The 14704-nt window shown below is 43.4% G+C and overlaps 1 protein-coding gene across 3 annotated transcripts in view; it reads left to right on the top strand.

The window, feature by feature from the left end:
- CFAP47 (cilia and flagella associated protein 47) overlaps positions 1–14704 on the top strand; it is a 761390-nt gene that overhangs the window by 230844 nt on the left and 515842 nt on the right. For all 3 annotated transcript variants that reach the window (XM_032799255.2, XM_075059737.1, XM_075059740.1), the window contains exons 34-35: positions 10759–10856; positions 11188–11304. In XM_032799255.2, coding sequence (XP_032655146.1) covers positions 10759–10856; positions 11188–11304 — 215 coding nt within the window. The remainder of the gene's footprint in view (positions 1–10758; positions 10857–11187; positions 11305–14704) is intronic.

The following is a 14704-nucleotide window of genomic DNA, read 5'->3' on the forward strand; positions in this document are numbered from 1 at the left end:
AACACTGGAATAAATTGCCTAGGGAGGTTGTGGAATCTCCATCTCTGGAGATATTTAAGATTAGGTTAGATAAATGTCTATCAGGGATGGTCTAGGCAGTATTTGGTCCTGCCATGAGGGCAGGGGACTGGACTCGATGACCTCTCGAGGTCCCTTCCAGTCCTAGAGTCTATGAATCTATGAATTGCAATATCTGCAGAATTGCTGTTCCATCTGAGCTTTTGACTGGGAGTCAGTACATCCATTCAGTGTAAATGTGATTATTCTTAATTAAATTTGTCTGAATTTTTTGGAAGAGGTTTCTTTGTAAACATGGTGATGATGTATGTTAACCTTCCTGGAAAACAAACAAACAAACCAGATCTTCTGCTAGTGAAGCCACTGGGGAAAATCATGACATATTACGGTTCACATATTATCAGCTCCATAATGTGCTCATCCTCAGTGCTGATTCTTCTGTAACTAACTGTCCCTGTGGCTGACTGAGATAAGCGAGTGGATGAAGCATCTGATTGAATCTAAAGTCAAGCAAGACAGATGATGGAGAAAGGAAAAGATTTTGAAGATTCAGAGTTTCTCATGGTACCGGGGAAGTATTCCAACCTTAAATAGTCACATTACAGCTAAGTGTTTTTTTCAGTTCTATTGCTTCTGGACTCTTATGCCCTTTGCTTTTTGGCAATGACTTGACTAAAATGATCTGTGCCTGCGGGCTTCCAGGCTATATAACTGAAACTCGCTTTACTGGGAAATGAGTACATAAAAAAGCTCCATCAGATTCAAAACACAGCAGCTTTTTTCTCACTCTGGTGCTGTCTTATTACACTAACTGTTCATAAATTATCAGATACATTTCAAGATACTGTTTTTCGTCTTTAAAATCCTTAGTGTCACTGAACCTAGCTACCAAATGGACTGCATTTTTCTGAGGAAGTTTGAATTCCCTTGGAAGTTATGTTCCACAGTAACATCAAACTCATGAGAGCAGAAGACAGACCTTTCTTGACTACTGGCTGAAGACCATGGCAATATATGTGCTCAATAATGCCAGAGACGTGGCATAGGCAGCCTGGACTGGCTGTTAGTGTTGGGAGCAGGCTGAGGGTGTAAGGTCTAGGGGTCAATAACTAGGAATCAGGCCAGGTTGGAATGCCAGGAGATCAGACTTGAGAGACAAACCAGAGGGCAGGGATCAAGAGTCATGCTGAGTCAGGATACCAGGAGGTCAGGTTCAAGTGACAGGACCAGAAGGCAGTTACCAAGAGTTAGGTCAAGTCATGATACCATATGGTCAGGATATGAGGAGATCACGTTTGGGTGACAGAACCAGAGGACAGGAACCAGGAGGCAGTATGGAGAGTCAGGCTCAGTCCATAGATACCGATAGACTTCCTGGGAAGTCAGGATCTGGTGATGGAATGGGAGGGCAGGAATCAGGAGGCAGTTAGCAAGGATCAGACTGAGTTGAGGATGCCAGGAGGTCAGGATTAGAAGGCAGGAACAAGTAGCCGTCTGTGGCAGGGGGAAGCCTAATTGTGTGGACAGCTTCCTGTTTCCTTTTCTGTCTTAAATCAGGGCTGCAGCCCAATCAGGAGCTGTGGAGTTCTCCTAATCAGAGCATTAGGGTGGGACTTGTGCCCCAGTTGGGCTTCATGGAGTCTGGTCCCTGCTGCTGTCTGTAAGCTTCTAGATGGAAGATTGGAGTGTGATGACTCCCAAGGCCCCCTGTGACCTGGGTTCAAGACCCATGGGACCTGACCTCACTCTTGCAGGTGCCTTCCAGGCTCTGTGGGTCCAGACTGCTCAGGGTGGTTCTCATAGAAAGCTTGTATTAGAGCGAGTGTGTGAATGTTTTCCATTGGCTCCCATGTATATTCCTCAGGGCCATAGCCTTCCCAGTCAATCAGATATAAAAGTTTATCCTGATAGTGTTTAGAATCCAAGATCTCGCGCATGACACATTCCTTGTGGCCTTGTATGCATACTGATGGGGAAGGTGGTTGGGTCCTGTGTGGAAATTAATCCTTGGCATAAAGTTTTAGGAGGGATTTGTGGAATACCAGGTCGATCTTGAAAGATCGGGGTAGGTGTAGTTCAACAATGACCAGGTTAAGTTGGTGACACATTTGATAAGGGCCAAGGAACTGGAAGTCCAAGTTATGTGACAATCTATTTGTGTAGAGGTGCTCCGTTGAGAGCCACACTGTTTGTCCCACTGAATAGGTGGAGTCTGGATGAAGATGTTGGGTCTGCATGTCATTTGTAGTTGACTTTTGCTTTTTCCAAATGGCCCTTTGCTTCTTCCTGGATATGATGAATCCTCTGCACCAAGTCCAAGGTGTTCGGGTCAGGAGAGGTCATAGATAGCTGTGGGTGGAATCGGGGTGATACCCATAGTTGTCAAAGAAGGGGATTGTCCCTTCTTTGTGTCATCTGCATTGTATGCAAACTCCACGTAGGGTAATAGCAAGGAACAATCATCTTGATGAATGTTAATATAAAATTGTAGGTAGGTTTCTCTAAAATTTGATAGATCCTTTCCATCTGGCCGTTGGACAGAGAGTAGTAGAAGGAGGAGAGGTGCAGCTGGAACCTCAGAAGGGCCTCACACCAGAATTAGGCTGTAAAGTATGATCCAAAATCAACAGTGATGTCTTTTCTCATGGCCCTGAATGTGCCGCATAATACAGGCCTTCATGCAATCCTGCAATGGGTGTGCTTAAGCTAAGATGCTGTGCCACAAACCCTGCGATACACTCCATTCTGAAGACACTCCAACTTGATCCTGGGTCATTTAAGCATTGGATTTTATCATGAAGCTGTCAAAAGCCCTGTGGACTCACAACAGTCTTGATGGTGGTAGACCACTCACCAAAATGGCCCAGAGGTAAGTTATGGCATAGCTGTAAGGCCACCACTCTTGCCTGACTTGGGGGAACATTAATGCGGTTATTCTTTAATGTAACCCCCTTCTAAGTGTTGTCTGCTTCCCTGTAAATGGCAACTTGTTTGTCTGGCAGAATTTCTGAGGCAGAGACAGAACAAATCAGTGTGACTAGGTCCTGACAAAGGGCACTATTCAGGAAGTTGAGGGGTTTGAGAATGTGAGCCAGTTCCTGGCTAGGTCTATGTGGTTCAGTGTCAAAGTTCCAGGACAAGGCCTTGGTCTTGCTGTTATTGGTTCCGGAGTGATACGTGATAGTGAAGTTGAACCATTTAAAAAAAAATTAGCCCACTAAAGGTGCCATTGGTTTAATACCTTTGCACTGCACAGATATTCCAATTGTTTATGTCAGTATATTTGGACTAGATGGTGAGTCTCTTCCAAATAATGTTGCCCCTCTTCAAAGGCCACCTTAGTGGCTTGGAGCTCCTTATCCAAGATCTCCTAGTTCTCTTTGGGAGTAAGCTTCCACAAATAATAGGCATGTGGGTGTAGTGTTTTGTTCAGTTCTGTTTTGCTGGGAGAGTATGACCATGATTGTCATAATAGAGGTATCAGCTTCTACTAAAAAGGTTCTGGAGGCATCAGGGTGGGCCAGTATGGGTGCAACCGTAAAGGCGAGTTTCAGCTGATCAAATGTATGTTAGGTGTGGGGGACACACTGGAACTTGGCATTCTTCCAGAGCAGAGCATAGAGGATCAAATGCACACTTCTCAAGCTTAGCATAGAGTCCAGGCAGCCGTAAACTCTCAAGAACTGCTCAAGCATGACCAGTGTTTGTAGTTTTTAAAATAGTCTAGAAAAAACACTATATATTGGTCCAGAATGTCCAGGAACACTTTGTTTATAAACTGCAGGAAGGTACTGGGGGCTTTGATCAGATTGAGCTGCACTACCAGGTATTCAAAATGACCACAGTGCATTCGGAAGGTGGTCTTCCATTCATCATCTTCCCTAATGCTCATGAGGTTATAGTCTCCTGGGAGGGCCACCTTAGTAAACATATGGGAAGCCCCCATGTGATCCAGTAACTAAGGTATCCGGGGCAGAGGGTACTGATTCCTTACTCTTGATTCAGGGCATGGTAGTTAACAATGTCGGAGACTGCTGTCCCCTTTCCTAACACAGAAATGGAGCACTGGCCAGTGATGTTGATTTGTGGATAAATTCGTGGACTTACAATACCAATTCCTGAAGGTATTGACAGAGCGCAGCCAGTTCAGGTTTGGACATGATGTAAATCTGCCCAAACGGCACTTTTTCCTCCAGCTGTAATTCTATGGGACAGTCATAGGCCTGATCTGATGGGATACTTTCTGCATTCTTTTCAAACACATCGGCACAATTCTGGTATTTTGGGAGAAGTTCTGATGTAGCTTCAGGGAGTGCCTCTGACAGTGCTGTAGACAAAATGCAGAAGGGAAGCCGATTTCTTATTCTTTCTAGTGGATGAGAGGATCATGACTGGTCAGGCAGGAAATTCAAATGTTCAAGGGGAAGTGCTGGGAATTAATCACACTGAATTGTATTGTCTTACGGTGCTCTGGGATGACCGCTTCCAGAGGGGTGGTTTCTTCAGTCACGGGGCCTGAAGAAAGAGGGGATCCATCAACAGTGTCTCTCAAGTCTGGAACAACCTTGTGTTGCTCAGGCTGTTATGGTATCTCTTCATGGCCATCTTTTCTTTCATTTCTTCCCACAGACTCCACTGAAACATACAATTGTACCACCTCATTCCATTTAGTATCTGCTGTTAGACAGCAGAAGTGCACCATGTAGGTAGCCGCTATATCCTGCCCTTGCTGGAGCTTCCTCAGAGCAGCCTTGGCTGTTTGAGCTCAGTGCAGCTGAATATTGAATATTACCGATGTGGATTGGAAGAAACCATTCCAATTCAACAGTACTGGACTGTCATTTTCTAGAAGTGAGGAGGCCCAGTCTAGTGATTTAGCATACTGACTACCAGGCATGTGGACTGATCAAAGGCATAGGTCTGGGGTTATATTGGGAACAGGAGTTGGTTAATGAAGCCCTGGAACCACTGGTGGAGCCCATCAAAACACTCTGTCAGGGGAACCTTATGACCTTGTTCAGGGCAGGGCACTTCAAGTCATGCCCAAAGTTTGGTGTTTTCTGTCCACAGCTCGTCTACTTATTTCTGGAGTAGATGGTTCACTGTGAGCGGTTGCACAATCTGATCCTACAAGGCTTGATTAGCTGCCTGAAAGCGGGTGACTCATGCGGGTGAGTCTGGTGCTTCCAGAGGTAGTGGCTGGACTGCTGGGTCTGTTCCTCTCATGCTCAGCCCACTCCTATGGGTTACAGTGGTCCATACAAGCTGTCAGGGCTGGGGCATGGGCAGCCCTGGCATAGGGCTTAGTGTTGGGTACGGGCTGTGGGTCCAGAGCCATGAGCCACTTACCATGAATCAGGCTGGGTTGGAACCAGGAGATCAGAATTGAGAGGAAAAAATGGAAGGCAGAGATTGAGTCAATTACCAAGAGTCTGGCTGAGTCAGGATACTAGGAGGTCAGATTCAGGCTTCAAAACCGGACTGCAGGATCAGGCAACAGAACTGGGAAGCAGTTACCAAGGTTGAGGCTGAGTGAGGATGTCAGGAGGTCAGGATCGGAAGACAGGAACAGGGAAACACCACACCAGCAGTTCATGGCAGGGTGAAATCCAGTTGTATGGAAAACTTCTTGTTTCCTCCTCTGGCTTCCTCCTCTAGGGTCCGCGGGCCAGTCAGGAGCCTTGGAGCTCTCCCAGTCAAGGATGAGGCTTGTGCCTCAGTTGGGATTCCTGAACCCTTGTCCCAGCTGCTGTTTGTGAGATGTCAGGTGGAGGATTGGTGGCTCCCAGACCCCCCACAGACTTGGATTCGAGACCTGCAGGGCCTGACAGATAAGATAGAAATCCTAATGTTCACTGCACATTTTTTTTTTTAGTACTGTACTTTCAAAAAGAAAGCATGATATGTCCAAACTGTCTTCATTCCATATAACCTGCCTCAAAAAAAATCCTTCATATATTTTGGCCCAGAACAATCTCAAACCAAGATCTGTTGACACAGTGCAGCCAGGAAGATCTGAGAACCTTCATTGCCAGGAGACATTGGAGATGGATTGGTCATGTGCTTCAGATGGAAACTGATTCCATCACCTGAGTAGCAGTAAGATCGACATGTGAAGGCAAGCGAAAACGAGGCTGCCCAAAAACAACATGGCGAAAAGTTGTGGAAGCTGAGCTGAAAAACCTGGGGCATGGCTGGGGAACCATTGAAAGACTTGCCAGGAGTGCAGTGGAGGAGCTCCGTCACTGCCCTAAATGCCAGAGGAGTAATAGGAACATCACGATGATGATGATGATGAATATCAACCATCTTCTGCTGAAGGTTGCAGTCTGACAATTTTAGTGAGTAAGGACATACAGGAATTCTTTCATGGTATATTCCTTCTTCAGAGTCACTGGATAACTAGATGTTTCAGACAGGCAATATTAAGCCTCTGATGTAGCCTGAATTCCTGAGATGCACAGAGTATTTTTTTTCCTGCTCTGATGCTTGCTTTTTGGAGCATGTATCATTTATAACAGATCTCCTCCTCTCTTGAGTCTGTGCTTCTAGTAGATAACTCCTAGGAAGGGCAGTCCTATAGCAAAAGTTCTAAAGTATTGACTTCAGCAGGAAGGATTGTGTTTCCGCTGTGTGAAACCACTTCCATCCCTACTGCCTGTACCTAAGAGTTCTTCTCTTCCTGCTGGTGGTAGTAGAGCTCCCTAGGGATCACTTTGCTGTTCTCAGCAATTTGCTTTTATAAACTTACTTATTTCATAGCATGCCTTTCTTCAAAAAATCACTGTAATCTCTTTATTGCCTCTTCCTGTTCAAATATTTTAAAAGTATCTGTTTATAATATGTTGTTTCTGAATATCTGGTCATATAACAGCCTGGAAGAGGCACGCCACAACCTTGCAGGCCTCCATAGGTGGGAGTGAAGTGACAGCCAGAGACATGGTGCCAAGTGGAAGATGGGATGAGCCCAATCTATTTGATAGCCTAGCCAGGGGCCATGCCCACAGTGCTCTTTAGATTTAGGAACCTAGAACCAGACTTGTTCAAGGATCTATGTAAAGGAAGCAAAACAAAGGCTTTTGTGATGAGGTGGCAGAGGAAGTAGGTCTCTGAGCCCACTATAACTGATGAAAAAATGGCACATAATTAAAATGAATGTAAGCCGGCAAATATACTGTACTTCATAAATCATGCAAACTGATTAGCAAAGTAGCAGTAATTTAAAAAAATACAAGTGGTTCTCTAAACACTTGAAAGACTCTCTGTTTTAAATGAATGGTATATATAGACACTAACCAAAATCCTTTTGTATATGTAACCCTTCTGCCCCTCTGAGTTGGCAGCAACAAGGGCCGGGTTCAGTATCCAGGGGTTCCGTTTCAATAACACAAGGCATAACCGGCTCGAGCCCCCACCCAGTGACCTGGGACACTTACATACCACACCCCCCTGGGCACCTCTAGGAGGCAATACTTCCCCTCTCGCAAGCACGGAGTCTGAGTGTAGCGAAATCTTTTTAATAAAGGAAGGAAACAATGCGGCATCCCATTGGAGAAACACCACAAACAGAGTTATAACACAAACCATAACCACCCCCCCAAGTACATTTGGCAATGTCCTTTTCCCCTTAGGGTCTTAAGTCCAATCACTCCAAAGTCCAACAACCCAAAAGTCTCTGGTCAATGCCACCACAGAATTCAAGAGTCTATCTGTAGAGGTCCCTCCCCCCAGCCTGGGTGAAAGGGGCACCTTACGTGGTCCAGGGCCAACTGCCCTGCATCCCCGTGGGTTCTGCTTCCGCCTTCTCCACGAACTGCTCCGCCTTACCAGCCGCTCCACTCTGCTCCTCCGGCCGTCCTCACAAACTGCTCCGCTCCACCAGCTGCCTCGTGAGCTGCTCCAGTTGTCCCAGCAAACTGCTCGGCTCCGCTCGCTCTGTGGGCTGCTCCACACGCCCCACAGCTACTCCGCTCTGCCAGCCGCTCCACTCCACCAGCTGTCCTGTGGTCCGCTCCAGCCATCCCCATAAACTGCTCCACTCCGCCAGCTGCTCTGTTCCACAGTATAGCTTCAGGCTCCCCCACTAGTTAGCACAGTACTCAGTGCTCCCAGCTCAGTAATTTCAGCTCTTTTGTGATTTCAGCTCTTAGTGATCTCAGCACATAGTAGGGGAGCCCAGTGCTAGTGCACCATTAGCCCAAAGTGAGTTCAGCTCAGCAACCTGTATCTAGAGTCTTAAGGGAATAAAAAAAATCAACTCTGACATTCCACAGTGGAGAGAGGAGGAGGTGCAACTGATGCTTCTAGCTCCACAAGGAGCCTGCACCACCAGGCACAAGTACCTGTCCCCAACCTCTCTCCCTTCACAGGGTTTTGGAACCCATGTCCCTTGTCTAGCAAGTACCACCCAACTGAGGTTGAGTCATTTCTGTCACAAAGCACCCACAGCTCGGCAGTCTGGGATGGGTTAGGCGAGCCTATGCAAATATTTGAGATTTTGCATTCCAGACATTCTTTCCACACTCCCCATACTTCACCACCAGATGTCAGGGTACAGCTCATCCTGACTCTGCTTACATATAAGTCAATAATGACTTTAAAGGTTTTAAAGAGTATTTCAGGTTAAGATTTTAAGTCATTAAACTGTTTCCTTAGTTTGTTAAAGTTTTTTGCTTTTTAAGAGCAGGGGATAAATATTTTAAGCACTGATGTGTTAAATATTAAAGCTGGAAAACATAATTGTCATTTATGAAATATGGGTAACTTAACTGATTGTTTTCCTGGTGCTTTTGTGAAAAGTAAAAATGATTCAATTATGTGAGGAATCAGAGTGCATATGCTCAAGCAAAGGTAGAGCTAGTTGTGACGGGTTGGATCACAAAAACCCCCTTGGGAGCTGCCAACCAATGTGCCAAGACTACTTCTATACCTGTTTTCCCTGCCAGCTTAGGACTTCAGCACCCTGTCTTGCTGAGCCGGACTCTCTTGTCTACTTCAACAAAGACTCAGAGTCTGAATTACCTGCCCCAAAGCTGCAGGTTTACCTGAAAACAGCTCACAGAAGTGTGCTTGTCTTTAACACCCAGATGCCCAACTCCCAATGGGGTCTAAACCTAAATAAATCCGTTTTACCCTGTATAAAGTATATGCAGGGTAAACTCATAAATAGTTCGCCCTCTATAACACTGATAGAGAGATATGTACAGCTGTTTGCTCCCCCAGGTATTAATACATACTTTGAGTTAACTAATAAGTAAAAAGTGATTTTATTAAATACAGAAGGTAGGATTTAAGTGGTTCCAAGTAGTAACAGACAGAACAAAGTAAGTCACCAAGCAAAATAAAATAAAATGCGCAAATCTATGTCTAATCAGACTGAATACAGATAAGATCCTCACCAGTTCCAGAATGTTCCCTTTTACAGGGTAATCTCCTTTTAGCCTGGGTCCAGCAATCACTCACACCTCCTGTAGTTACTGTTCTTTGTTTCAGTTTCCTTTAAGTATCCTGGGGTGGTAGAGAGGTTCTTTCTTTAGCCAGCTGAAGACCAAAATGGAGAGGTCTCCAGGGGTTTAAACAGACTTTCTCTTGTAAGTGGAGACCACTTCCTCATCCTGTGTAGAATCCAGTCACAAAATGGAGATTTGGAATCACAAGGGCAAGTCACATGCCCATGCATGACTCAGGACCTGCAGGCAGCAGTCATTACCCACATGCTACCTTGAATGCCCTCAGGTAGACTTCTTATGTGGATCGGAGTCTTCCAAGCTCTCTCATCTGTTAAGTGCTTCTGGACTGAGCACTTAATTTGCACATTCCTTCCCCAAGAAGTGACCAAAAGGGCTACTTAGAAATCAAGCAATTATACAGCCGATGTTGATAACTCTGAACACACAAATGGTGCCTGCATACAACTAGGATGAACATAACCAGTAGATCATAACCTTTACATGTAGCAAAACCCTATTCCAGTTATATCATACAGACATTTATGAGCACGCCCACCCCATAAAGCCTTATGGGGTACACTGTCACACTAGTTGTCCGCTTAATTGTGCATCAGTAAATGGAAACTGTTCAGTTTCATTTACATAACACTTGTTGATTAATTAGTGTCAAATAATTCAATGGTTTAAACAAAATAACAACAACAAATAACCGAGATGCACTGGCATGGTTTACATGGCTTATCTTGAAAGTATTCAAGTGTTTTCTTGCATTTCAGGGGCTTTGTATAAATATCAGTGCCCCTATGAATGGAATGAAACTCTGTGTGTGTGTGCGCGTGTGTGTGTGTGTGCGCGAGCATGTGTGCTCACACACAAACATATATAACCTAAGCACTTAAATATAGTTAAGGACTTCATAAATCTTAAATAACCCACATAATGAACGAGGTGCCCACCCACCTGCCTTTCTTCCTGTTGCTTGAGTCCTTTAATTGTATTTCAAGTGGCTGAAGAGAACTGGGGATGGTTACACTGGAAATCCCTTTGTGGTTAATATTCAGCTGCATCATAGTAAGAAGTAGTTGTTTCTGTACTTTGGATGGTTCTGGCACACATCCAATACATTCCCAGCAACATTACTTTACAGAAGAGATATACTCTGAGAACTCTAGTACAGATGAGTAACCTGTCTTTATTAGTTATTTCATAGGTCATCCTTTCTGTGAAAAGTTACGGTAGAACCTCTCAAGGGAGAAGATAATTCTAACCGGTGTTATATTGTTTCAAACAGGTGAAGTACCACCTATGAGATGGATAGTAAATTTTGACAGAGATCTTCTAGATGGTCTAGTATTGGCAGCACAGGTGGCAGCTTATTGCCCATATTTGGTAAGAACTTTTTTCATATCTTCTTATTTAAAAAAAAAAAAGTTTCCAGTTTTGTATCTGGACGAGCATTAGTCTAAGTATTTATTACTACTGTTATTATCCTCTTTCATTTTGGAACTCTCGGCTTGCAGGAACTTTAAAAGATAAAGCCATATATAGCAAGTCTTGAATTATTATTTCAGTGATTACTCTTTTCTTGAGTATGTACTTAAGATGGAATATTTAGTTCAGGGTGTATATGAACATTCATGTAATAATGAGAAGGTGAAGAATATATATACTTAGTTTTCTCCAGTGCAATGCAATGAGTTTGATTTTATCTTCTATACAGATTTCAACTCACTTTACGAATATGTATACTAATCCGGGAACTCCTGAACAATGTCTGCACAATTGCTTGATACTCGTGAATGCTTTTCATGCCATCAGCCTTGATATAGGTGTACAGGTAAATGGTTTTATATCCCAGGTGCAATATACATTTTGAATTCTTTTTGTTACTTTACTATTATTAATACCTTGCATATCATTTGGGTGAGAATGAGATGAAGTGAATTTTTTGTGATGCACTGTTAAAATGTAGAAACTGAAATACTGCTTCATATAAAACTACTGCATTTTTACATGTGCACGTGTGCACACACACACACCCATGCACACACCCCATCCGTAATTAGACTATAATTCCATTGAGGGAGCTGACTTCATAAACCACAAAATTGAAGCTTGAGTGGTTTATTAATATTATTATTATTGAATTTATAGAATAAATTATAGAAGAATTGTTTGTATCCAGGACCATTAGTCATACATTTATAAATAAAAAATGTACTGTAAAATTTTCATACATGCTGAAATATATTGTTTCAATGGGATTTTGACTTCTAAATCACTTAGGAACTTTTGAAAATGTTGCATGTAGACCATATTTACAGGTTTGGGGGGCTGTATCCTGGAAAGCGATGACTCTGAAATGGATTTGGAAGTCATTATAAATAGCTAGCTGAATATGAGCTCCCATTACAATTCTCTAGCTGCTTTTTTCTCATCTGGTGGGTTTCACAGCCCTTTGGGGGTCACAAAAGGCAACCAGAGGGGCATCTGTGGCACTAGACATTTTTTTACAATCTAAAGCAATTAAAATATTGGTCCCTTACTCCCCACACATCCTTATTCTTTGTTAGTCTTTCAAAACACATGCACAAATAACACATAGATTTATCATTGTTATCCTGGATACATTTTTATTTTTACAGTAAATAGAAAAGGATAATGAAAATTATTGACTTTGTATAAGAGGCTACTGACCTGAAAAATTTCTGAAACACTGCTCTAGTTGAAAGGGGTAATGTGGTTATTTGGTGTATAAACAAAGGCGTATCAAGTAGGAGTAGGATTTATGGGATGAAATTCTAAGGTTGACATTAAACAGGAGAGAAAACTATGATTATAATGGTCCCTTCCAGCTGCAAAATCTGGGAATCTATTGTGTGCTTGTGTTGGGATATTGTGTGTGCAAAACTTCTTTCAATTTGAAAGATTCTAGGGGTTTTTAGGATGATTTCTTGTTACTGCTGGGAGTGGTAGAGTTTTCAATCTGGAAAAAATTGAAGTGTGACTTGTGCGTGTGTCCATGTATATGCATGCTTGCACGTACATGTACAACTTTGGACTATGATACTTTTGGATCCAGGAATTATTCCTAAGACTTCACCATTCTATGGTTTGAGACTGCATACATCTTGTGAAACAAGGGACTTTACTACCATTAACTTCCCATCATTCACTTTTTTTCTTTTTAAAAAAGAGCCTGAATATGTCCATAACCATGGGTTGCAGCTAGCTAAAATTTGGGGAAAATACTGTATTTGTACCTTTTGGTGGTGAGGTATTAGTTTTATAACTGATTTCATATAGCATATCTCTGGTGTGAAATGTGAAATTCACCACAGTAACATTTGCTTTTTTCACATTTCAAATATTGCAACGCCATATACAATTTTAAAGATATTTTAGATTTGGGGACAGTGCGGAGGTGAACCTGCCTGTTCTGATTCCATTCTTAATTGTTGCTTTACTGAGTGAAGTTTGCATTTCCATTCTCCTCCCTACTAAGCATTCAAGTTCATTGTCCTGAAGACATGGGAAGACAAGACAAGACACCAGGGATTTGTTTTAACTTGCTTACAACTTTATTAACTCATCTGGAAACTATCTGGCAATAATTGGTATAGTGCAGATCATCTTTTCTTCTGTAATCTGTTCAACCTTGTGGAGGGCTGCTGTCAGCCTCCACCTTTCCACAGCCTGTCACACCCCATTGCTGGGACCCCACCGCCCTCTTCTTGTATCAAGGTTAAGAGATTGCAGAAAGGGGGCTGTCTCCTAGCTGTACCTGACATCAGGAGCCCCAGTCCCATTCCCAGGTTCTTTAGGGGATGCCTTTCCCTAAATTCACTGCCAGTTACAATTCACCAGGAAACCAGAACCCTATCAAATGAAAACCTGCATTGTACACCTGCCAGCAAGAGATGCCAGCTATTAACTTGGCTGTCTTGGCTGCCCAGCTGGGTTCCCAGATGGTTAACAGTTTCCTTCCTGATAAGCGAAAATATATATATATGCTTCCTGGTCAGAGAGGTGTGCCTTATCTTCCCTGAATATGATAATTTTTGGTAGGTAATCACCGATCCACCCAACTAGCATGCAAATTTAACCACCTCCTGAATCATACATTTTCTGATCTTGTCAACCCGTGGATACCCAGTGGCTCCTCATTGCAACATTTCAGACCAATTTCCAGTTGCCGCCGGGATCTGCTTTAAATCTCCATGCTGTAGTGATTAAGTCAACCACTTGACGAAATTTCAAAGTATTTTCACCCAAGTGTATGTTAATCCTTTCAGATGGCTGCTTCCTGGCTGCCAGAGAGTGTAAGAAGGACATCTACTGTTCCCCTGTCATACTCCCTTCCTTGTCAACTCAGAATCACCTCGCCACTGAAGCCTTGCTGTGAACTACCAGCAAAACTGGTTGCCTGCCTATGGGCCCAATACATAATATTGTGCCCATAGATCCAAATACTTGCTCTTATGCCCTGTTGCCTTGCTCCTGAAAATTGTCAAAAACAACAACAAATTGGCACATTCACACTGTTGGTCTCTAGTTTCAACCAGAGGCCTCACATATTTCCTCTATTCATTCAAATGCCATCAAACAATTGCCTGTGTCCCTTGATCCCTCATTCCTAGTTGTGCTGCAGATGTCACCACCTAAATCCTGAAAGGAATGTTATGAAAGAATGGGATCCAAATTTGCTAGAAGGGAAGCCTGGCAGTATAAGTCCTTTTTTAAAGACTGCCGCAAGCCGGAATTTTTGAGGTAGTTCCTGTCAACATGAAGAAAGAGTGTCCAACACCAGCCAGCCTCAGCCATATATAAATTCTTAAAGGTACAAATGGGCATGTCCCTGCCTCCCCACCCACATGCAGGACTATGGACTCACCTTGCCATCCCTGATCTGTCTTTGGCATTCTCAGGGCCAAGATGATTGTTTGCTCACCCAAGCTGTATATCCCTAAACTCCAGATCCCTGTTTGAGGTATCCATTACTGACCCAGGCACCAAATCGCTGACTCTGAATGCTCCAAAAATGCCAATGGGAAAACTTCCTTGAACAAAGATGCCTCTTGGCCGCATCAAGGTTGCCAGTGAAGAACTCCCTCCAATTTCTGAAGAATCTGAATAGTGATGGATCGTTTGGGATCTTCACTGGGGCTTGTGGATTGTGACCACTCATTTAATAGCCTCCTGATTAAAAACCCACCACAAAGATCTGGATAACATGA

This window comes from Chelonoidis abingdonii, chromosome 1 (assembly GCF_003597395.2).
Source record: "Chelonoidis abingdonii isolate Lonesome George chromosome 1, CheloAbing_2.0, whole genome shotgun sequence".
Taxonomy (NCBI): domain Eukaryota; kingdom Metazoa; phylum Chordata; order Testudines; family Testudinidae; genus Chelonoidis; species Chelonoidis abingdonii.